At 38.8% G+C, this 22995-nt stretch overlaps 1 protein-coding gene across 4 annotated transcripts in view; it reads right to left on the bottom strand.

Moving 5' to 3' along the window:
- AFF1 (ALF transcription elongation factor 1) overlaps positions 1–22995 on the bottom strand; it is a 170510-nt gene that overhangs the window by 28525 nt on the left and 118990 nt on the right. For all 4 annotated transcript variants that reach the window (XM_067557132.1, XM_067557130.1, XM_067557133.1 and 1 more), the window contains 8 exons: positions 22595–22639; positions 19404–19490; positions 18033–18069; positions 17545–17596; positions 9305–9374; positions 9099–9136; positions 6282–6441; positions 2733–3650 (listed from right to left, as the gene is read on the bottom strand). In XM_067557132.1, the coding sequence (XP_067413233.1) occupies positions 2733–3650; positions 6282–6441; positions 9099–9136; positions 9305–9374; positions 17545–17596; positions 18033–18069; positions 19404–19490; positions 22595–22639 (1407 nt within the window). The remainder of the gene's footprint in view (positions 1–2732; positions 3651–6281; positions 6442–9098; positions 9137–9304; positions 9375–17544; positions 17597–18032; positions 18070–19403; positions 19491–22594; positions 22640–22995) is intronic.

The following is a 22995-nucleotide window of genomic DNA, read 5'->3' as shown; positions in this document are numbered from 1 at the left end:
CATTATGCGTGCTCTTAGCCTGATGTCCCGGTACTTTTTTGTGTGGGGTCTAAAGTTCCTGCAGATCCTGCATTTGTCCCGAACATGCGTCTCGCCCAGGTACTTCAAACAGCTCTGGTGAGGGTTGTTCATGGGCATAGGTTTTTTACATGAAGAACATGGTTTGAAGCCTGGGAATGGGGGCATGCCCCGTCCCTGGGGTTAAGTCTCTGCAAACTAAATACAACTAACCTAAATTACTAAATTCTAACTAATTAAATTTAACCAACAACTATTTACACTAAACGAGAGATGAAAACCACTGGTATAGGCTTGCTGAGGCAAGGATGTTCCTGTACCGTCAATGGTGGTAACAGTAAGAAGGAACTGGGGGAGGGGGAAGGAGGGGACTAGGGACGCCCTTATACCAGCACATAGGTGCACCATTATAGAGGGCACGAGAGCTGGCCCTACGGACACCATTGAGGAAAAAATCTCCGGCACTGGTGTATATGGTGCACACACACACCTAGCATGGAATGTACATGAGCAAGCACTCAAAGAAGAAAAATAAATCCGCTCTCATTGAATTGGTACATAGGCAAACGAACAAAAGACATGGGACTGGAAAGGATCTCCTGAGTCACTGAGTCCTGTCCCCTGCTATTGAAGGCAAGCTCATCATATAATTCCATTAATGAATTTATCAAGATCCATCTTGAAACTAATTAGGTTGTCTCTCTTCCCTCTCTTCCCCCATATGTCTCCAAAACAATATTAACATTGGATTCAACATGAAGCCTGCAGCCTTTCACATTGCAGAGGCTTCCAGCAAGCCTAGCAAGCCAGTGAATGTTTATTTTAAGTTAATTTTTCAACCTGACCCCAATAAATCAAGTAAAAAATTGCAAAAGGACAATTTTTTTTTCTTTAAATAAATTACAGTCTCCTCTCCCTGAAGGTGTTCTCCAGAGTCAAATCACTCATTTCTTTGCTCTCCTGGGGATAAAGCAGAAGAGACAGACTTACCTTTTGCCCTTTATCACCTCAGGAGCAACCATGAGGCAGTGCAAGGACACATACACGGACCCATGGACATTACTCCTTTGAAAAGCTCCGGCTCTGGGAGCATGGGGCGCAACCCTCCGAGGAATACAGATAGGGACCATCACTCAAAGAACTGGAATTCTCTCTCGCTTCCCCATAGTACAGACTTCTGGGTTCTCACATTTCTCCACCATTTCTCAGCCAAATAGGAGAAAAGTGCCCCACGCTCTGTGGCCCCTTCCTCTCAAAAAAGGAGTAGCTAATTCTCTTCCTAACAGCATAGGAATACTGCTATTCTCCCACCAGTTGAGCACAAACCTTGTTTTTTCCTGAAAAGTTAGGAAGAGCCAGGGATAGGCTAATGTGGACTCATTGGGGGTATTGTAATGTACTGTGTGTATATGAACCAGTGTGTGACATTATTCTCTAGGAGCTGGCACTCAGAGAGGTCAAAGGACCTACTACTACTACTTCAGCTGAAAGAATTGTCCTTGAGCTCAAGTGATTTCCTTCTGTACTAAAAACCAAGGTTTTCAGTTCAAGTTCTGCAGATTGACTGTGTATTTTGTATATTGGTTGTTTCTTTTATCAGCAGCACATGGGGATTCTTTCCAGTATTTCAGTTATGGAGAAGTAGATTACTGAGGGTTAACTTTCTCCATGCTTTTTAGGCCCCTACAGCTGCTATAGTGGTGGTTAGAGAATACTTCAATCCATTTATCAAAGCACTTATGTCCCCTTTTGAACAGACCAGCCCAGCAGAAGAGATTGGGCCTAAGGCTGGGTTTACACACCGATTTTGTACCAGTATCATTTCTGTTAGAGGTATGATATTTCCTCCCAAATAGTTATGCAACAACAACCTCTAGTGTGGATCATTATATCAGTATAAGGATTCTGTGTAGGTATAGCTTATTCCCCTTCCTATGCAGAAATAAGTTACCGCAGTATAAGCACCTTTATACTAGTGTAACTGCACCGTGAGGGAGCAGAGAAGGTTTGCAAGGGGAAGTGTATTGTACTGCTTTATACAATTTTTGTATGTAGACAAGGCTTGAGACACCCATCTCTGCTGATCTAGAACAGTTCTCACTGAGGGCATCCCTATGAGCAGGATATAGTGGTGCTCTACTGCAACTGATATTGAAGGGGCTACATAGATGACTCCACAGCAAAGGAAATATTTCAAATACCATGCTACTGGTAGTAAAAAAGGCACCACAGCCTTCTCTACTTACAAGTATTGCTTTGGCTAAATTCAATTAACTGAAAGAGGGAGCAATTCAAAGAACTGAAGGTTTCATATTCCTAAAGCTAAATGAAATTTCTTTAACAAGAAAGGATTGGGTTTTTTGGCTGAAAAATGGCTCCCTTTGAAAAGGCAAAATTTTGATAAAAACTTTCTGCGTATTTTTTGTGACTTTTTAAACAACATACATTACTGAAATAGTTGTTGACATTTTTAATTTTAAGAACAACTGGTTTTTGGTAAATAAATATTTTTTTTAACTGTTTTGATAAAAATTTCAATTAAAACTTGCTTATATTTTGGGGGTGGATGAAAAATGGGTTCATTCTAAACCCTGTGAAATGGAAACAACTTTGAAACATTATTAAAATCCTGTGACCCCCCCCCCCCCACCTCTACATTCCCTGCCCACTGAATAACACTGTTCCCGACGGAAGAGCCCCCCTCTCCCTCTCACCTTTCTCTTTTTGAGAGACTTGTTAGGAAATTCTGTGCTTTTCTTTTCCAAATCCTGCTTCCTGGCACTTGGGAGCTCTTTAACCTCAAGTTTCTTCTGGCGACTCCCTTTCCTGGGTGGCTGTGGAATTCTTGAGAGGAGACACAGCTCAATTTTAACAACAAGAGCATGAGGGACTGGAAAATCCCTCAGGGGTGATAACAACGTCTTATCCCTGATAGGCAAGAGAAGTTTGTCTCTATGGAAGCCCTCTCTGACCACAATGGCAGGCTTTTTGCCACTAGTCCTGGTGGGGGTGGCGGGCTTCTGGCTTTGAGCTGAGAGGGGGCTGAGAGGGAAATGTTCTGGGGCACTGCCAGCCACAATGTCTTTCACAGGCTTAGGGTCCAAAAATGCTTTAACAGTGGTTTGGTGTGAGCTCTTGTGCTTTTTCTTTTCCAAGGGCTCTTGCACTGTTGGTTTCAACTCCTTTTTATCACTGGATTTTGGCCTCCCTTTCGTTTTCACTTTTGGCTTGTCTCTGGAAGACTGGTCTTTAACCCCATATGGACCAGGCTCACTTTCCACTTTCAGGCCTCCCCTGGGAGCCTCCTGTAGTGGGGCCTTGTTGGGCTTCTTGGTACCAACTGTCTGCCTCTGAGAGGGCTCCTCAGCGCGTGGGGGAGACTTCTGACAAGTCCGTTTGCTAGGAAGATGTACCGCTTGGGGAGCCCTGGGTATTTTGCTTGAGTTTTTGGGGTGCAACTCCTTTGATTCAGAACGTTCATGAGAGCTGCTGCTGCTTTTCCCTTGCCCTTTGCTCTCCTGATGACCGTGCCTATGGACAACCTCACGGAGATTTTCAGTTGGTGCTGATGGTTGGTTCACCTTGGTTAGCCAGTTGTCCAGCTGCCATTTATTTGATGTTGGTGGGTCAGGCTGTAAAGAAAAAAAAAAAAAGTTTTATGGGTGTTATCTCTATGGATTATTCTGATACCTGACATATGAGATGCTATCAAAACCTATGAAATTTTACCCTTGCTATTAAGGATATTGGAAGTGTAAGAAAACAAGACAGGTCACACTGAAAATCTTTTGAACAACATAAGTTCAAGACAAGAAGTACTCTCATTTTGCACGGGGCTAATCTGATGATTCATATCAGACTGCTGGTCTCAAACAAGCTTCACCTTTATATCAGTAAAAGGCCTTTTATTCTGCATAGAAGTTTGGTGTTGGGTTGCTCTGTGCCAGAAGCAGACATTCTTGGCTGATTAACCCATGCTGCTGTCCCAATGTGAGTTAGGAAAGTGACTATGAAATGTAACTCGCTTGTGTCTTTAAAGTACTCTTCAGTTACAGTGAAAGTTATTTCCCATCCATTTTAGGGCACCTAGAGCCTATGGACTGGAACTGAGGTTTGAGTGAAAGACAGTGAAAATAATAACTTTGGCATTGGTCAGAAACTGCAAATTAAGAGTATTATCACCACAGGTCAACTCTAAGCTCTTTTGCTGCCAATGACCTTCAGGTGCATTCCAGCAGCTGTGAATCCACGGAGTACAGAGATGGCCCCAGCCATATTCCTTTTTTCCAGCCATACTCTGATGCCAGAGAACAGCAGTCCTGGAAGATTCCCCTAGACTCAGCAGTCCTCACTAACCAGATCCACTGGGGTTAAGTCTGCTTTGTACTTCGGGACGTCTTCACTCCAAACACAAAAAAAGTGTGTTCTTTAATTCAAGTTAGCTAAGTTGCAGATTCTCCTCTAGTCTTTAACTCAACTGGTTGACTACAATTGCCTTTGTCTTCACTAGAATTTTAGCTTAAGTAAAGAGCTCCCCCCCCCCTCCATCCAGTGAAGACTTGACCTGAGAATTGGGCCCTTAAGTGTAAGAGTGTACCCAGATTGCTGTGTTCTCCTTGATGCTTTTTATGCATCCCTTGCTACTGTCAGTTATTTGTTTGTGGTTCATGCCTTCCTACACATTTTCATTGCCAAACAACATCTTAATGAAGGTAGTAAGAGACCATAAAAAAAGGAACCACTGCCAACAGGTCTTTACCCAATCACTTTTATCTGTGATGAAATTTTCTGTATGTATACAATATGTAAAATGTACTAACAGCCTTGTTCTTAGTTTACTTAAAGAGCAGCTGAAAGGATGAAATATAGCAAGAAAAGAACATGACATTCAATGGAAATTAGCTAGTTAGGTCTTCTCCTTTCCCATCATCTATTAATTTCAAGACAAGACAGGTAAGTTTGTATATAGGAACGAAAGCATATCATCAGATAGCACCTGAATTTTATGTGAACTTTACTCAAATGAAATCTGCAATTGAGCAAATTAGTCTGAGAAATGGGGATGGAAGGGTGTGTGTTGGAGAAGGGTTGAAGCAGTATCTGTTTTTCAAGATTCCCATGCTTTCTAATGCCAGTAAACCTCAGCTTTGCCTGTGTCCAAATAATTTCCCTATACATGTGCTTCTACACTTGTAATAGGAAAAAAAGTTATATTACAGGATGGGAGGTGAGGGGGAGAACAGAAGAAAATTTAAGTTGCTATAGCTTAACTGATGCATAAAGTGCCACTGGATCTGCATGTATGATCAGAAATGTAGCCCAGAGGATACCATTTTACACATTCCGTTAATTTGGAAACACTTCGTAGGTTGCCTCTTCCTCCCACTACACCACTGATGGAGAGAGAATTAGCAAGAGACAGTGCTCCAATAACATGCTGCACAGAGCATAGCACTGCACCTAACGCTTAACAGGGACTTGGGAAATGTATTTTCATTCCGGAAGCAATCTGAAAATGCATCTGGCCTTGATTATGAAACTATGAAGCATTATCTCGAGTTTTGTTAGCTTGCTTTCCCAACTAGGTCAATAAGGCCTCCAAAGCACCAGTAGGGCAGTAACCAAGCCAAACTCAATGGCAGTGAGTCCAGACACATTACAATGGAGCCTTCCTACAGGTCTGATAATTTCAGACGAAATCTAAGAGAAGTTTCACCTTGTCACACACAGCTGCTGTTCAATTTAAGAAGGCTCTAAGACAGAACGATCTCGCTTTACATAGCAAAAAAAACCTGGCTCCACCATAAAACAGCTCTCAAATAAAGGATCCATAATAAATTAATATACAAAGATGAGCCTCAACTACTGAAGTCAAACACTGACTAAAACTTCCAGAGAGTTTAGATGCTGGGGGCTTGGTTCTGGCCCATCTCTCGTTACATGCACTAATTACAAGGGGGAACTTTGCAGACAATACTTTAAATGGGGAAGAAAGAGCACCAATCAGGAAATATTCTTTCCAAAAACCCAATTATCTTGTTACCAAGGCCTATTTGATTTTCAAAGCTGGTTAAAAAAGCAAGTGAGAAAGTTAAACCTCATGCTGCTTCCTGCTTCCTTGAAAAGAACCTGCATGTAGAAGAGGATGACATTTTATCCCAGGGCTGCTTCCCTGTAACTATCTTGGTGTTCTGTCAGTAAGCGGTCTGAGGCAGTAGGTTTGGTTAAGCCTTGCTATCTCACATGTGTCCATCACACAGTACCTCAGACATCGCTGAAGTTCTCGGTGGCTCATTTGCTTCGCTGTCACTTGAACTGCTCTCACTCTCAGAATCTGAAGAGGTGTCTGAATCACTGGTGCTCCCTGACTCCACACTGCTGGAATGTGCTGATGCCAGGCTCTCAGGTTGCGATTGTGAAGCACTGCAAGGCAACCCGGGGATAAAATTAGAAAGCAGCATGGATGAAGTTTTTATATTTTCATTGACATGACAACATTCAGAATTAAGACAACTTATATGTTGGCATTGGTGAGAAGGCGAAGAAGGCAAAAAGAATTTTTTACCATACTACAAAATAAAGGTAATGGATCAAAATAAACCCTCCCCGTAGCCAGATGAATATGTGATCAGAGTTTCACCTGACCATAGCAGGTTCGGAAGGTTTACCATAACAGGTTGGGAAGATCTATTTATATGACAAAAGTAAAAATTGTCATTGGAGATTTTTAAAGACCATTTTTCTGAAAGACCCAAAACTCAGTGGGACAGATGCCAGTTACACAGCTAAAGAAGTGTGAGAGAAAATTAGCTTTCCTGAAAAGATTTTACACACACTGTTCTCTTCACTGTATTTGCCTCCTTTAGTTTCCATTTCATCAGAAGCATTACCTCGCTGAACTGCCATGCTAAAGTGGCACGTTGCCCAGGACACCCATTCCCTCAGAGCTTGTTTCTGAAGCCTGCTTAAAACAGACACGTACAAAGCTCAGTGGGAGTTGGGACTTACAAGCACAATGCCTGTTTTGGAAAGGGGTTAAAAATCAAAATCATGGTGTTAACCTAAGAAAACCCTGTCCCACGTCAACACGGATAGTTTTGCATGAGTTGCAGTTTCTTGCTGATCCAGACTTGTACTGAGAGAAAGCTACATTTTAAGTGCTCTCTCCCAGAAGCAAACTGATTATGACTGCCAAAAATTGTCATGCCATTGTGCAAGTCTGACTTTGTAGACCATTATTCTTTGCTTGAAGAATATATTTAACAAGCCAAAAATGTGGTCTATATTTAAGCTGTTTCCATTTGGAAGGGTTCTGGGCTTTTATTCTTTTTTAAAATCATTTGCCCGTGCATTTCACCTTGAATATTGCTGCTGATTAGATGCTTAAGAGATTGTACCAGCAGTGCTCAGCTGTCATATCAGAAGGAGTTGAAGCAACCTGAGGTCTAGCTTACCTCTTTGCTCTACTTTGCATATGCAACTATTTCTGGCTTCCAAATTACTTAATATCAGACTTACATATTATTTGCCAATGTGGTATTGCACATAATACTAGCTCAAGAAGGAAACTAAACACATACTGGCATAGGGGGCAGGGGGAGTTAGAAGTGCAAACCTCTCTCTTAGAAGTTACATCCAGCATGCCTGACCTATTTATCCAGCCCCAAGACAAAATAAAATTTTGGAGCTTTCACTTAAAAAACAATTCAGGCCAATTTTCAGTTCCCTAATGTTATACACGTAAGTCCAAATTTAGGCATCTAAATAAACTGACTGATTTTCAGTGGTGCTGAGCACTCTTATCTCCCACTCAAGTCAGTGACAGCTGCAGGTTCACACTTCTTTTGAAAAAAAATGAAACCAATTAATTAGATGCTTTAACATTAGGCACTCTGGCCCAAGTTTTCAGTCCTTATAGTTGTAAAGATTACCTTACAGATTTAACCTCTCAACGCTGTATTAGCCTGAAACAGCAGCTTGAGAAGAGGTTAGAAACACCCCTATTCGTCCCAGTTGAATGTTAATTCTGAAGCTTAATGAGAACTGTTGAGTTTCAAAAGCACAAATAGCTGTTAAGCACCAAATTCCCATTGAAAATCAATGTGAGTTAGGCAGCTGACTCTTTTGTGCTTTTGGAAATCTCCCTAACACCTCAAATAATACAGATGCATGACTGCATGTGTATTTATCATATGCAGTTACTGCAATTATGTTCACAAACTGGGCAAATGCACATGCAAGTGACAAAATATGCCAAATGAAAGAAATAGTGGAGATCCTGAAAATGCCATCTTTGCACCATTGAAACCAGTAACAACTCTAGTAATGGAAAGGTCTGTTACTTCATAAGGACCATGTGACTCATTGGGGACTGAAGAAAGTATTTGGCCCTAACAACTTTATAGCTCTGGTCCCCTGACCATAATGAAAAACTTAATTCAGCTCTTCCCATAACTAGAGCTTGATTCACATGTATTATGCATTATACACACACACGAGCACATGAGGAAAATACTCTACATTTTCATAACTTTACATATCAGATGCATCTCTCCTCTGACTTGTGTGATCACTTTAATTAGTTACTTCTTGACCAATTACTTTTGCACCACACTAGAACAAAACACAGCAACCAGATTTATTTATATTTATTCAAATGTTTCAAATATTTCTTGACTTGAGTGGAAGCTATAACAAGAGTGTGAGCAAACAGAAATGAACCTCAAAACATCAGCTAAACCATGCAGCCAATGAATTAAACTTTCAGAATATGCTAGTCAGTCAGTCAATACTTTCCCTTTGTCCTTCTAACTCGCTCAGCCATTCATCTGTACAAAGTACTATGGGCCAGCTCCTCGCTGGGGTACATCAGCAAAGCTGCTTGTTTTATTTCTATGAAGCTATTCTGATTCACACCAACTGAGGATCTGCAAAATTCAAAAGGTTTCCTTTAAAAAAAGAACAAAAAACCCAAAAACTCCAGAACGCCTTCCATCTTTCCCCATTTGCTTCTATGTACAAAATATCAGTCAATTTTTTCTTCCTGTTGTTCTAGTTAGCAGTTTTGGAACAAACAGTACCTTGGAGGAGCAGATGAGGGAGGTGGCTTTTCAGAGACCTGAGTATTTAAACAAAAAAAGAAGAGTGGTTAGGCTAAGGACCTTAAAATGAACAGTACAGGTCACAATGACTTAAAGGGTAGTATAAATTATAATATATATATTATATAATAATAATATAATAATATACTATGTGTGTAGTATAATATAAAACATCTAAAACTGACTTCTTCATCATCATCATCATCATCATCACTGTCTTCACTATCGCTGAGCTGGAGGTCATCTTGTAGCATTCTGAAAGACAGCAAAAAGAAGGATGTGCTTTAAAAAGAAAGACTTACTTGTTTAAAATAACAAACTTGGTCCTTCCAAAATTGCGTGTCTAGTTCTGATACCATACTTAAAAAACCTTCAGGATTTTGTTCCAAGGTTTAAAATGTTCTAGTATTAAATGCCATTACCTGAACAGAATACAATAATAAAATATCTAGCTCTAACATCTTATACATCTCAAAATATTTACAAAGGAGTTCAGTAGCATTATTCCCATTTCACAGATGAGGAAACTGAGGCACAGAGGGGACATGACTTGCTCAAAGTCACCCAGCAAGCCATTGGCAGAGCTAGGCATAGAACGCAGGTTTCCTGAGTTCCAGGCAAGTGCTCTACCCACTAGGCCACATTGCCTTCTGAGAGAATAGTGAAGTGTTTTGTGTGCTCTAGACGCAACATGTAGGCATTCACATTGTTTTTGTTGGATTGTGATTACTTCCACTATCACACAGGTTCTCTTTCTGCAGCTGAAGTCTCCAAATCAAGAACACCGAAACCAATGCCAAGGTCAAGCTGAACCCTCAATCTTCTTCCTCCTCTACATAACAGGATGTCATGCTCCTGAACATTGAACTATGAAATGGAACATTTAGTGCAATAAAGAGAAACACAAAATACTAAGATAAATTCGGCTCCGATGTCATTGGAGAACGTGTGCATCCAGGAGCAAAATTGGTCATAATTTATTCACAAACATGTAGATGACTATCACAGAATATGACTCTTTAAATTGTCTCAGAGCATTAAGAAGATGCTTAAAGAGCACCTTGAAAAAGGAGGGCAAAAAATAGCTTGAGTCCCACTGCATTTTTTTCTTCTTTATGATATATAAAGGCAGCTTGAAAGTCTACTCACCAAAAAATCCTCCTAACTCAAAAGTGTAGAAATTCAAGTCTTAACTATCCTGAGACTGAATACAGTAACCAGAGAATTAGTGAAATGATATTTAAAAAGATAAGAGACTCAAATCTGAGGAACTGAGAGGGACAGGAATTTTAAATCCGATAGTTTAAAACGCATACTTTGTTCTAAATATCTGTTCAAACTAATGTTGAGTGAACATTTGGAAGAAAGGATTGCTCTGTTAAACAAGCCAACATTCCCACATCTTTAAGATGTGAAAACTCACAGTAAATTTCCTTGGGACCCTCAGGAAGTCCTCCCAGAAAAGCCACGGAAATAAACAAACTTGACATTCCTGATATTTCTTAACAAAGTTTTGAAACATCCCTTTAGGCCTTCATTTTAGTTTGTACAGAGCCTAGCACAATAGAGTCCTAGTCCATGACAAAGTCTCCTAGGTGCTACATTAATACAAATAATAAATAATTATAATAAAAAGGGGAAAACAAGTCCAACTTTTAAAAAATTCTTTGCTGGTCACCTTTAAAGACTTAAAGCAGTTAGTGTTTTCACAGCATTATAACATCTACCACAGAAGCTTAAATAAACATAGCCATGTCTTCCTTTCAGCTACCATACCCCACCGTTTAGACAAATAAACAAGTAATCTTTCAGTTACAAAGTGCCCTTCATACCAGCGCACTGTGCAAGCACAGATACACACACACTTTCACAAATAATTTTTAAACCACTGAAATATGACCAACTGGCCTGTGGAACTTGGCAGCTGTTGGCAAACAAATACTGCACACAGCTTAGGACAGGAAGCGGTGAATCCCAAATCCAAATTAAATTTGGAGAAATTGCCTGGTCAGTCAGATAAGATCTATTTTAACAGTGAAGCAGCAATTGGCAGTCATGGTGGAACAGTAAACCCTGATTACTCTCAGAGCACGAGGGTTTTTCAAGCACCAAATTAAACTACCATAATTCTAAAGTAAATGAGGAAAGTTATCTTTCCCTTAAATGTGTAAGCATGTTGCTCCTATTAACAGTAATGAGGAATTATGCATATGGAACGAACAGGGAATAGACTCAAGTGATTGTTTTGAAGGTTTTGTTTATTTGCATTGCTTGTTCTGCGTTTAAAGTTTCCTTTAAAGAGGGCTAACAAATCACCTTCCTTCACTCTTTCGGCATAGAACACAACTGCCTTAAGTTACAACATGGGAAAGTAAAGTTAGTTTTCAGGAGTCAGGAAATATGATTAAAGAAAAATCCTCCAAAAGTATTTTTGCACTTTTGGAAGCCAAGCCACTCACCTTTCTAGGACAACTCCCACCCAAGTCAAGCAAGAAAGCTGAGTACCTGTAAAGCTATTATATTAAAGATTAAACTTCCTGCAATCCCCGTGCCCCCCTACCATTACACAAAAAATTTCAAGACATACAGTTACACAGGACATTTGTGTATCTGAGCATAGCTTTTGTCATTGAAATCAGTCCCTTTTAAAGTCTTTGCTAATGAAAATAAATCATAATGAAATTTGGTTCTTCAGCATCAATGTTGTACAACAAATACTATTCTATAAGTATTCTACAAATACTATTCTATAAGGAGAAGATCTGTCAAGAGATTATGTCAGTATAGCTACAAAACCCCAAGAGGGTATCATTTAGATGCATACAGGGTTCTCTGAATTATTAATAGGGTTCTCTGAATTATTTTTTTTAAACTTCCTGATTCCATAATATATTTTTTCCATGTAGAACCCTGTAACAAGGAAAGAATAGGTGAAGTCTATTAGATAACTCTTCAAAAGAACAACTTCAGACACCTACAACTAAATGCTAGGATTTTTGAAAGTGAATAGTAATGTCAGATGCCAACTTGTAGCATCTCAGAGACCTTATTTTCAGAAAGTCCTGAGCACCCACTCTCTGACAATCCAGCCCCATTAAGGTTCCTCAAAGTTGAACACCATACTAAGAGACTCAAATTACTAGCCTCTTTTGAAAATCTTTATACTCTTAAATGGAGGCAGCCAATTGAATGACATACTGCAAGTCAAAAATTTATTTACATAAATTATTGCCACCACCTTTCATTATTAAACTAAAGTATTTTAAAAAGCCAAATTGTTACTATTTATGTTGTTTGTTTAATTCTTACATTTTACTGAATTTGGACACTTTCACTTTTACATACATTCAGTTTTACATTAAGATTCTCAAGTTTGGGGTTATAAACATGACAGTGAAATGTCTCCGTTGCCTTTTTTTTTTTCTTCCCCTGGAAAATTATAAAGCCTGGAAAACAAAGAGATAGAAAGGAATGGCCATGCCAGCCTTAACTATACAGTATATACTGCTGCTGCTGCTTCTATGTTGGAATGACAGTGAACCGGAACAGAGGCTCTTTGTACCTTTGGATTGGTTAAGTACCTCATAGACTGTTGCTGGTAGAGTGTAATAAAACTTTACTAAGATCATTTTTCATGACAAATTCTTCTGCTTGAACATGTTCTTGCAGCTGTTAAAGCAGATTTAAAAGAAAAAATATCTGCTTTAAAACTTATATGTTCCTGCGAGATTCTCACATGAGTCATGGAAGTTTAATTGCTTTGGTCCAATGCTTTTTATATATGCACTAAATTAATAGAAATATTTTCCCCCTCTGCTGACAAATTCATCCATCCTCCCTGCATAGCCTGTGCTCCAAACCACGGTTCTGATCCTACAAACTTTACTCACTGAATGATCCTTACTCAGGCAGACAGTCCCACTGCAGCTAACAAGACGACCTGCATGAGTCAGGGCTTGCATGATCAAGCTCTAGCAAAGCTACAAGAAGTCTGTTTTTCAGAGAAAGACTAAATTATTTAAGTATCTGAACTGTCTTTTCCCATTAACCTACATACCCTTGCTTTCTTGTTGGAGTCTAAAGCTGGAGTCTCCTTCCCTGAAATGAACGTATTGTTAAAAGGTACTAGAATGACCATCTTGGAAAGTGAAGGCCTCTAATTAATTACAGTATAGAAACAGCATGTGGGCAGCTGTAATGCAAGGATCTACATACACTGTCCTGTCTTAACCCTCACTTGGAGACTTCTAGCTTCAGGGTATTTAAATCTTCATGCTTATTCAGTCCATCATCTTTCTGAAGAGACTGCCAATCAGAGTGACTGTTTTTTTGGAGGGCAATGTGGTCAACAGTCCTTTCTGAATTAGATGGAGTCCAACTGTTCCACAGCCTTTAGGGAATTAGTCATTATAAGGTGATAGCTACAAACTTGGACCAACTTTGAGCCAGCCACCTAGAAGAAGAATGCTTCATACTCTATTACCAATTTAAATTCCAAGTCCCAGTTTGCACAGATGTTTAAAAAAAACAACCCTACTAGAAACTTCTTTAAAGTTTGGGCTACAGACGCATTTCCTTCAAAGGCAACAGGATGATGTGGGAGAGACTACTCTACTCTAAGACTACATCTGTTCTGTCAGGAAGTCCTCTTTAATTTTGCATTATTTTAAGAAGTGCCTTCCACTTAGTAAATTAAACTGTTTGGTTTGCTCAACTTAAGATCACAAAATGACAATAATGCTTCAAATGAGTCATGCTTTCAAATAGATAAACAGATAGGCTGTTTCCTATAGAACATTTCAACAAGTTGTTAAATAGCTTAGTTAAAGAAAATAAACCCAGATTAATATTTTTTAAACCCTTTAATTAACTCAGGAGTGACCATGTTTTTAGGCGTTGTCACATTCTATTCTGTAGTCTGTAGAAACTGCAGCACATGCACACACAGTCATTCTTCATGAAAACCTATTAAAAAGCTCTCTTAGGGAAGCAGTTCTAAAACTAATGTAGCATGCCAGACAGGAACAGCTCCACTGAATGCACAAGCTGGTCTCTCTACACAAGCCTGGTTAGAGACACATTAGCAAGAATGAGCTTGGCATCTCTTTTTCTAAAAAGAAAGGCTACTTCCATTCCAATGAAGCCAGGTGCTAACTTAAGGGCCTTATTCAAGAATGAAAGACATCTGGGAAATCCTTGTACATTCTGTATAGCTGAATGCTTAATTTGGGCACACAGATGCATAGGGATTTCAATCTCTAATTAGCACAAATGCTGTTTGTTTTCAGTAAACTACACTTCCTAACGTAAGCTACTCTAGGTGGCTGAATTTTCAGACAGTCACATGTATTCTGAAGAGCAAAGAAAGAAAGTGCTATTGTACAAATGAAAACAAAAATCAGAGATGCATCCGCTCAAGAAGGTGTATCTAAGTCCCTGGGCAAATCATGGTTTATTCCATTTGATATGCAAATCTAAGTCACTTCTCCTTCACACTGACTATCTGTGCATTTTGGTTGAATACACATACAGATCTCTCAGATATATCAATGTTTGAGCAAAAACTAATTCTCATGTCCTGATAAAGCAGTCACCATTAAAAGACGCACATTTAAAAGTAGATATCACTGGGTGGTATGTGAGATAATCAGTTTCCCTTTATACCTAGAATAAAATCATTCTGGAGGTAATGGCTTGCAAATGTTGGACCTGATCCTTCCTTGTGTTGCACTTTGAGTAGTCATTCACACTTGTGCAAAGTGCATGAAGAACATTACTAGCTCAGAATTTACTTTTCACTGACACTAGTGGGTGCATTTTATACTCACTAGGCCCTCTGCACAGCTGTTAACAGCTACATAACATGCAAGGTAGTGAAGAATCAAGCCCATTGACTTTTTAATGGTTTCTACAGAACATCAAGCAATTATAAATTACTTTGTTCTGGTGGGTCTGGACTATGATGCTAGGGAGTTTTATCAAAAGATTCTCTCTAATGCTACTACTGATTCCACTGCACTGGGGAGAGTTTTTTTTAACTTTTTTAACTCAGTGGTTCTCGGGTATGCCTGGGGCTAAGCAGAGGAGCTGAACAATGTTAAAAATACCTAATTTCATTGTTAATGATTAAAACCATAGTATGGGGAGGGGAACCTCTCCAGTTTGTAATACTCAGAGAACGACATTCCTATCTGTAGCATTGTGATGACTTTAAATACTGCAACAATTGCAAAATATATAAGGATTCAGCAATTACCCTGCTATTCGAATTGCCCTTGGGTCACTTTTCTACTTGCAACTTGTAATACAAGGCTCAGAATCTATCAATACTGCCATCTAGTCTGGTTAACCTTGAAGGACTAAATTTCATCATATACAATACTTTGAAACAGTTATCATAATTAACCGAATTAACTGGTTATTATTTTCACTTGCTACTAATACTACAAAATCACTCTGTTATAATTATTAACCTTCTCTACCACATACTTTTCCATTCAAGAGAAAAATTAATCACTGACTAACTGGCATTCCCTCCCAGCCCCTTCTCTATCAACCCTTTTCAAAATAAAAGCACTAAAATAAGGATTTTCAAAACACTCAGCCATGGCCTAACATTGGAAGCAAAGTTAGGCCAACCCTGTGACCTTTCTAAAAATCCTATCCTAAATCAATCCCCTGCGTGACCCTAATATTCCTTTATTGAAATAAGCATATAAAGTACCATAGTGATTCCTGATCCCACAAGGAAGAGTTCAGTTTTACATACAAAGACCTTAACTCTCTTTGCAATTCAATCCATATGGGTGGAGCCCCCTGCATTGAAAAACTCCACTTATGTGGGCCACACACTGCATATCTGATTCGGCAGCAGTTGATGGGAGTTATGCAAGCTACGCAGAATAGCTTGCGTAACTCCTGTCGACTGCTGTGCTTCCCTTCTGTGCAGTGTCTTCACTTCACTGCGCTGACGGGAACTGTGTTCCGTCGATGCAGAGCTACGCCACTTCATGGGGTGGTTTACCAGCATCGATTTTTGGATCAATTGCATCTTCACTGACTGCTCAACTGATCCAGATAGGTCAATCTGATGGTGGCGACTTTGCCGTTGTCGGTGTAGACGTACCCTGGGACAACCGGGAGTAGAATGAAAGGATCTGTATTTGATACAAATCATACCTAGGCAAGGATTCCTAAGATGAAATCCTAACATCCATTTGGCTAAAGGCTCTGGAAGAACTAAGTAGTTCTAAATGGAAAAGCTAAATGGATATGTAAATTCAGGAGAGCAATATTTTAATAGACTAAAGATGTATTCATAAGTATTCTTATAAAACAAGAAAGGATTTAGTGGAGAAAATTCTTACTTCACACACACAAATGAGATCACAAAGCATCACCTCTGCTTTTCCTTTCAGCAAGAACCATTCATTAATAGTTTATGAGCTGCCATCATAGTTTTCAGTGTCAATAAAACTACAACAATTTATACCCGGTAAAAATGTTTTGTGAACTAGAAAATCTCTCTCATTCAGATACAAATTATAAAATTTATTAATCAGAGAAAATACAACTAAAAAAGTGAGAACAGAGGCAAAACAAATAGATAGCCAAGAGACAGAAAGAAACCCTCATCTTTGCATACTATGCAGTTGGATTAACAGACTGTTTGTTACAAACACTCAATTTTTAGTGTTTGGCTTAAGCACAAATTTACACCCTAATTTTCATAAGCAGAAATATAGACTTCCTGGTTATTTGAAAGATTAAAAGAATTTCATTCAGGAAACTTTTCTTTTGAATAACTGAAAAAAATAATCCAAGAGATCAATATTATCTCTATCATCATAGCAATATCATTATTAGTCTTTTAATAATTTTAATTTATAGTTTCCCAAAACCCAACAACACACTAAGTGCTATACAAAAATCTGAATCTGAGTCTGTGAGGAGTAAATGTTTGACTAACAAATCAGAACTGCAATTACTTCTGTCTAAAAGAAAGAATGATACTTGGTACTTTGCTAACCTTCATAGACTTTAAACTACACACATAAAAAGAAACAAAAGTAAATTTGCATTTAAGACAAGAACTTCATGTACTATTTGTAGTTCAAACAGTGTGAGGTGTGGCTAGATATTAAGCAGTGACTAAGGCAAAGAGAAAAACCGCAAAGCATAGTATCAGTTATATTGAAAAAAACCAATTAAGAGCTTGATCTAATGCCCACTGACGTCAAAGGTAGTCTTTCCATTGACTTCAGTGTGTGTTGGATCAGGCCCTAAATTTATGGGAAGAGCATCACTTAAGCTTGAAGCACCGCAAAAATCCAGTAAACCAGGGTTTAAAACTGTCAACGCCCACCATAATTCCGCAACAGCAGCTCACTGAACATAGCACTGAGAAGTGAGTCTCACTACTTACGATGTTCCTTGCTGTGAATTAGGCAATGTTTTTGAAGATGCATCATACTGTTCTGTAAAACCAAAGAAACACAGTTGGTGTTGTGTACCTCATTTATACTGTGTTTTATTTCACTGACTTTTTACTTGTGTCTTTAAATAACCTGATCTTTTGGGTCAGGAATTTGCTCAGACATATGATGCTGATCGAGCATATTACCCTGGATACCGACCATTCAAGACAGTTTCCTAATATTTTATAGTTTCATATCTATAAAATAAATAAATAACAAAGATCAAGGCCCCAATTCAATAAAGCACTCAGGCATATTCTTCAATTTCAGTATGTGCTTAAATTCATCCCTACACAACAAAGCTCTGGGACTTGTACTCCTAAATCACTTAAATACTTTTGAAAATCTCTCCTGTAACCCACACCCCCCGCTCTGTATATGGATGTTCTCTTCTATAACACCATGTCTGGTTTGGATTTTTTTTCCTTTTACTTACTCTGGTTCTGTATTACAGATCCAACATGCTGGGCTTCCTAGAAAGAAACAAACAATAAAAGCTAAAAATGAAAATGTTTATAAAAAGTTGAGACACACAAGGTGGGTGAGGTAATATCTTTTATCGAACCAACTTCTGTTGGTGAGAGAGACACACTTTTGAGCTTACACAGAGCTCTTCTTCAGTTCTCTCAGATAACTAGACCTAATATATTATTAGTTATGATAGCTGTCTGTTTGTAATTAGCAGCATTTTGGTCTCTTGATCCTGGAGGTGTAGGCTCTGATTTTGTAGAAGTGTTGAGCACTCATCACAGCTCCCAAGAACTTTAAATAGATTTGTGGCTATTCAGCACTTCTGAAAAATCAGGCCCAACAATTTAAACTATATTACCTATCATATGAAAGTTTGTCTTGTTGAAGTCTGACCTTCTTTCTTTGTGGAGATGCGGAACTGTAAGATATACTGAGATCATTTATCCTGGACAAGAATGAGATGTATTATTAATGTCAACAGTACACATATTATTAGTATATTCATTTTTGCATCTTGAAATAAAGTAAAAAGATTTGGTAAACATTTACAAGGACACTTTTAAAGGGATAATAAAGAGTGGTTATTTTTTATGCTGTAACACAGATGAGAGCTTGAAAACTTTTGTGAAAGTATATATTATTTTTGAAGACCAAGATCCTAACATTATACATTAAGTTTTTTTTTCCTGGTTATTCATCCAAGTTTTTCTTTTGCTCAAGATGTGTTTTATAACTGAGACTTCAGTTTAAAATAAAAACGGTAAGAGATGATTACAGCTGGACACATACAAGAAGTTTGTAGCCTACACAAATGTAATTACTTAGAAGCAAAAGCTAACCTAAATTTTGATGCAAAAGGATGGGTTTAAAATAAGGTACAGTGACTTTATATTTAAAATCCATCCTGCTTTCATTTCACATCTGATTTTTCTAAATAAAAATGAAATCTAAGTGCCTGTTGCTGTACTGAAAGAGACAAACTCAGGTGAAAATGTACCCTAGTTGAAAGCTCTTTTCTAGGTCATATCTACACAACGTGCACCACAGCAACATAGCTACAGCACTGTAACCTCATAGAAGAGATGCAAACTAACTGGAGAGGAGTTTTTCCGTCACTCTAGAAACTCCACCTCCCCAAGCAACAGTAGCTCAGTCAACAGACGCATTCTCCCATCAACCTAGTTGCATCTATACTGGGGGTAGACGGATTTTTCGCACTCCTTAGCGTCACAGTTATGTTGACCTAAGTTTTAAGTGTAGACCAGGCTTTACACATTAAAAAATATGTGGGGAGGAGGGAGAGGTTATTGCGTTTTTTTTGTTTGTGGTTTTTTACCTTTATTGGAAAAGGAAATTTTGAAGGCTCAGCTGTGCTAGGCGTATGGATAGCTGTCAAGGGAGGTGGCCATGAATGGGTCATTTCCTAGAAAATAATTAAAAGAAAAAGGATAGATATTAGATGTTTTTAAACTACTGATACCCAGGTAAAGTTCTACATTATCCACAGTAACATACTGAAAAGTCCCTGATGGACCTGCCTATAGCTAGAAGGCTATTTAGAAAATATTTTCAAGTGAAATTTATATTCTTGTCATTCTCAGTACAAAGCTATGGCCTGATTTGCAAACACTTACATATGTAAGTAGTCCCACTGAAGCCTGCATAAAGTTAAGTATATGTCTAAGTGTTTGCAGGATTGGGGCCTAGTACATTACAGCTATTAGTGGTAATAAGGGCAGATGCAAATAAAAACTTCATACAAGCTCTTTGGTTTTCAAAGAGCAGGACTTCCCTATTATGGAAGTCATTACAGTCCTCAATGCTGGCACAATGGATAAATAACTGACGCTATTTTAGAAGGCTTTTCATAACACCAACGGGCCAACCAGCAAACTCTGACTGCAATTGATCTTCTCTTTAGTATTTGCCTTCAAGAAACACACTCAGATTTGGAGCTGAAACTGCCTTTATAGGCATCATTAAAAACTGAGCATATTTTGCTCCAAGTACCTATGGTTTGACTTAATCCTTCAGAAGCCAGTTATTCTTAGATTAATAAATTTTAATGACAGAATGGACCATTATGATCACCAATCTGATCTCCTATATAATACGGGCCATAGAATTTCATCCAGTAATTACTGCATTGGGCCCAAGAACTTGTGGCTGAACTAGCACATCCCTTTTAGGAATGCAGGCAGTCTCGATTTAAGACTGAGCGATGGAGCTATTTAAAACACTTTAAAAACTGGCCAGTTTCAAGAATTTTCCTGTGACCATTGTGACTGAAAGGCAAGCTGAATCCAGGAGGACTAGACCCGGACTCCAGGAAGGAAACAATCCTGATGCAATTCTAGCTCTTGAGAAATCCCTCCTCCCTTCTCGCCTGGCCTGCACTCCAGATATACCTCACCTCTCAACATTGCTAGCTGGCATCTTCTTGTGTTGTTCCTACCCTGAGAAGCAGCAGAGTACAGAAACAACTGGGACTGGTAGGTACTAGCAGTTAAGGTGCAGAATGAATAATGTCTCTTGTGGCACTCAGGCCTTATCTAAATTAGGCTTTTAAAAGTGGGTTGTTAGCTACTGTTCAAACTACAGTGTTTGAAAAGTCTAGTGTAGACAAAGCTCTGCCTTTAACACATGCTCAACTAGCTGAATTACAGCCTAATATAGACCAGGCCTCAGGGAACGTTGGGGTTTGAGAAGTTAAAAGAATCTGGTTAGACTCAGGAAAAATGGAACTTACGCTTACTTCCTGTCCCTGATCTTAGAACCCTAAAGACAGTACTCATTCCAAGGGTTAGACATAAATCCACAGGGCTGGTCAGTCTCTTGTTTCACCCCAGGAGTATTTCTTATCACATGTTCCATCTACTTTTGCATTTAATAAATAAGAATTTCCATTTTTTCCAGTCCATATTCTCTTCTTTACTCAACCTTAAACCCATAGTTCTGAATTGGTGTCATTACAATCATTCCTCATGGAAGAAGAGAATCAAACACAAAGCACTGGCTTCATTGGAGGCAGAAACGACCAAATGAAATCCATGTGGCAGAAAGATCACTGTGAACGCACGCATCCGCAGTCTGACAACAGGTTTACAGAAATTAATAGGTAAACTGTTTGTGCATAAGTGTTCCCCTTTTACCACAGTCTACAAATATTCCCTCTTTACCAGGAGCAACTCGAAGAGAGCTCTGAATTCCCTGGCTTCCCAACCAAATCACATTTCAAGGAAGGATTTAACAAGTGTAGAAGAGATTTACATTTAAAGAGTCCATCCACTTCATTACATTTGGCTCTACAAACATCCATTATGGTGGTCTAGGAAGATTTCTACACAAGGGTTGGGGGGAAAAGGAGGATTTTATAGACTTTATCATCATCTTTATGAGCCTCTTATCACAGTTAACCTACGTAAACATGTGATCACATTATCATTACCCTTGTCCTCCTGTTCTTTCCTCCTATTATTTGTTGCATACACTTGTTGCATCTTGTTTCAAAATTAGATTACAATTTCTTTTGGGCATGGACCACGTCTCCATATATTTGTGCAATGCTTAACACTTTGGGTTTCTAATCATGATTGGTTCCTTTGGGCACTACAGTATTAATACTAAAGAATGTGTTATCACACAAGAAAACTGTGTATTTCCTAAAGTGCGAGGACTTATGCAATGGTAACAAATATTGCACCTTGTGGTGTTTGCAGAATCTGGTCAATGAAACAGTGCCCTGATTACATCTTCTGTATGACTGAAGGGTCAGATTCTTGAATCTTGAAGTAACATTGAGGGAAATCAGTGGTAGAAATAACATCTCTCATGAGATACCGAGCATTGGAGCAGGGTTTGAAGTCCTTGAACTGCCCTTTTGAAACTAACTTGATTGGCTTGTGAAACAAATATATTTTCAAACAATTGGTAGGAAGCTGCTACCACTTACACCCACCAACTGTCTGTCTTTCACACTTCTTTACCACTTCTCATGAAATAGACCATCTTCATGTGTGATAACCCTACTCGAAGTTTGTAGGCCAAATGCAGGAATGCCAGGCTTCTGGATTAGCTTTGCAGAATTAGACCTTTAACTACCATGAATGTGGACTGGCTGCATGGCAGTACCTGCATTAATCTGCAGAGGTGAGACCTCCAGTTACAAAGTCTATTTCTGGCAGCCAGCAGGAACTGGAAGCACTGATGAGTTCAGTATCTTTGTGAAAAGCAGTCTTTGCATTCAAAAACAGCAACCATCCAATTAATGTGCAGAATTGGTTGATTCCATAGTATTTATTCTATGTTGCTTCTAAGTCTTGCTTCTATATTCTATCAGAGGCATTACTTTTAGATTCTGAAGGATGCACCCTGGTAACTGCATTGTGGTCTGATGCAACAGAAGCATGATACAATTTCTCCCAACTTTGCCTTTTAATGCAAGTGAAAGATAAGTTAAGGTGAAAAGAGACTCACTAGACACACATCTATGTTTAAACAATCAAAGAGGTGCAGGACTGCACTCACCTTCAAAATTTCTTCAACACAATGGACTTCATTGGGGAAGGGTTGCTAAAATATAAAAGAGAGGGAGACAGAGTGAGTCTTCCATTAACTGACATGAACCCTTGGTATGAAATCAAAGATGAGCAAAGGCATTTACTGATCAGATAATATAAATTTTGTAAATGCTAGTAAATAAAACTTGGATTAAATAAAAATGTACCCTCCCCAAAACAGAGGTTATTAATACTAGGAATGCTTTTACAACGCTGGGGCTTTTTCAGCTTCTTGCTGAAGAGAATGGGGGCTGGGGAGAAGAAAGGTGAGCCTTATATCCGTAAACTGCAGCATCTGTTGGATGACTGGGAACAGCTCCTGGACAGAGAATTGCCATGAGTAGCTGGTATAGAGGAAAAGGGAAGGAA

Source organism: Emydura macquarii, unplaced genomic scaffold (assembly GCF_026122565.2).
Source record: "Emydura macquarii macquarii isolate MOO-44397 ecotype Brisbane River unplaced genomic scaffold, CSIRO-AGI_Emac_v2 contig_1790, whole genome shotgun sequence".
NCBI lineage: Eukaryota > Metazoa > Chordata > Testudines > Chelidae > Emydura > Emydura macquarii.
The sequence above is the reverse complement of the archived record's forward strand: the minus strand, read 5'-3'. Positions and strand labels throughout refer to the sequence as shown.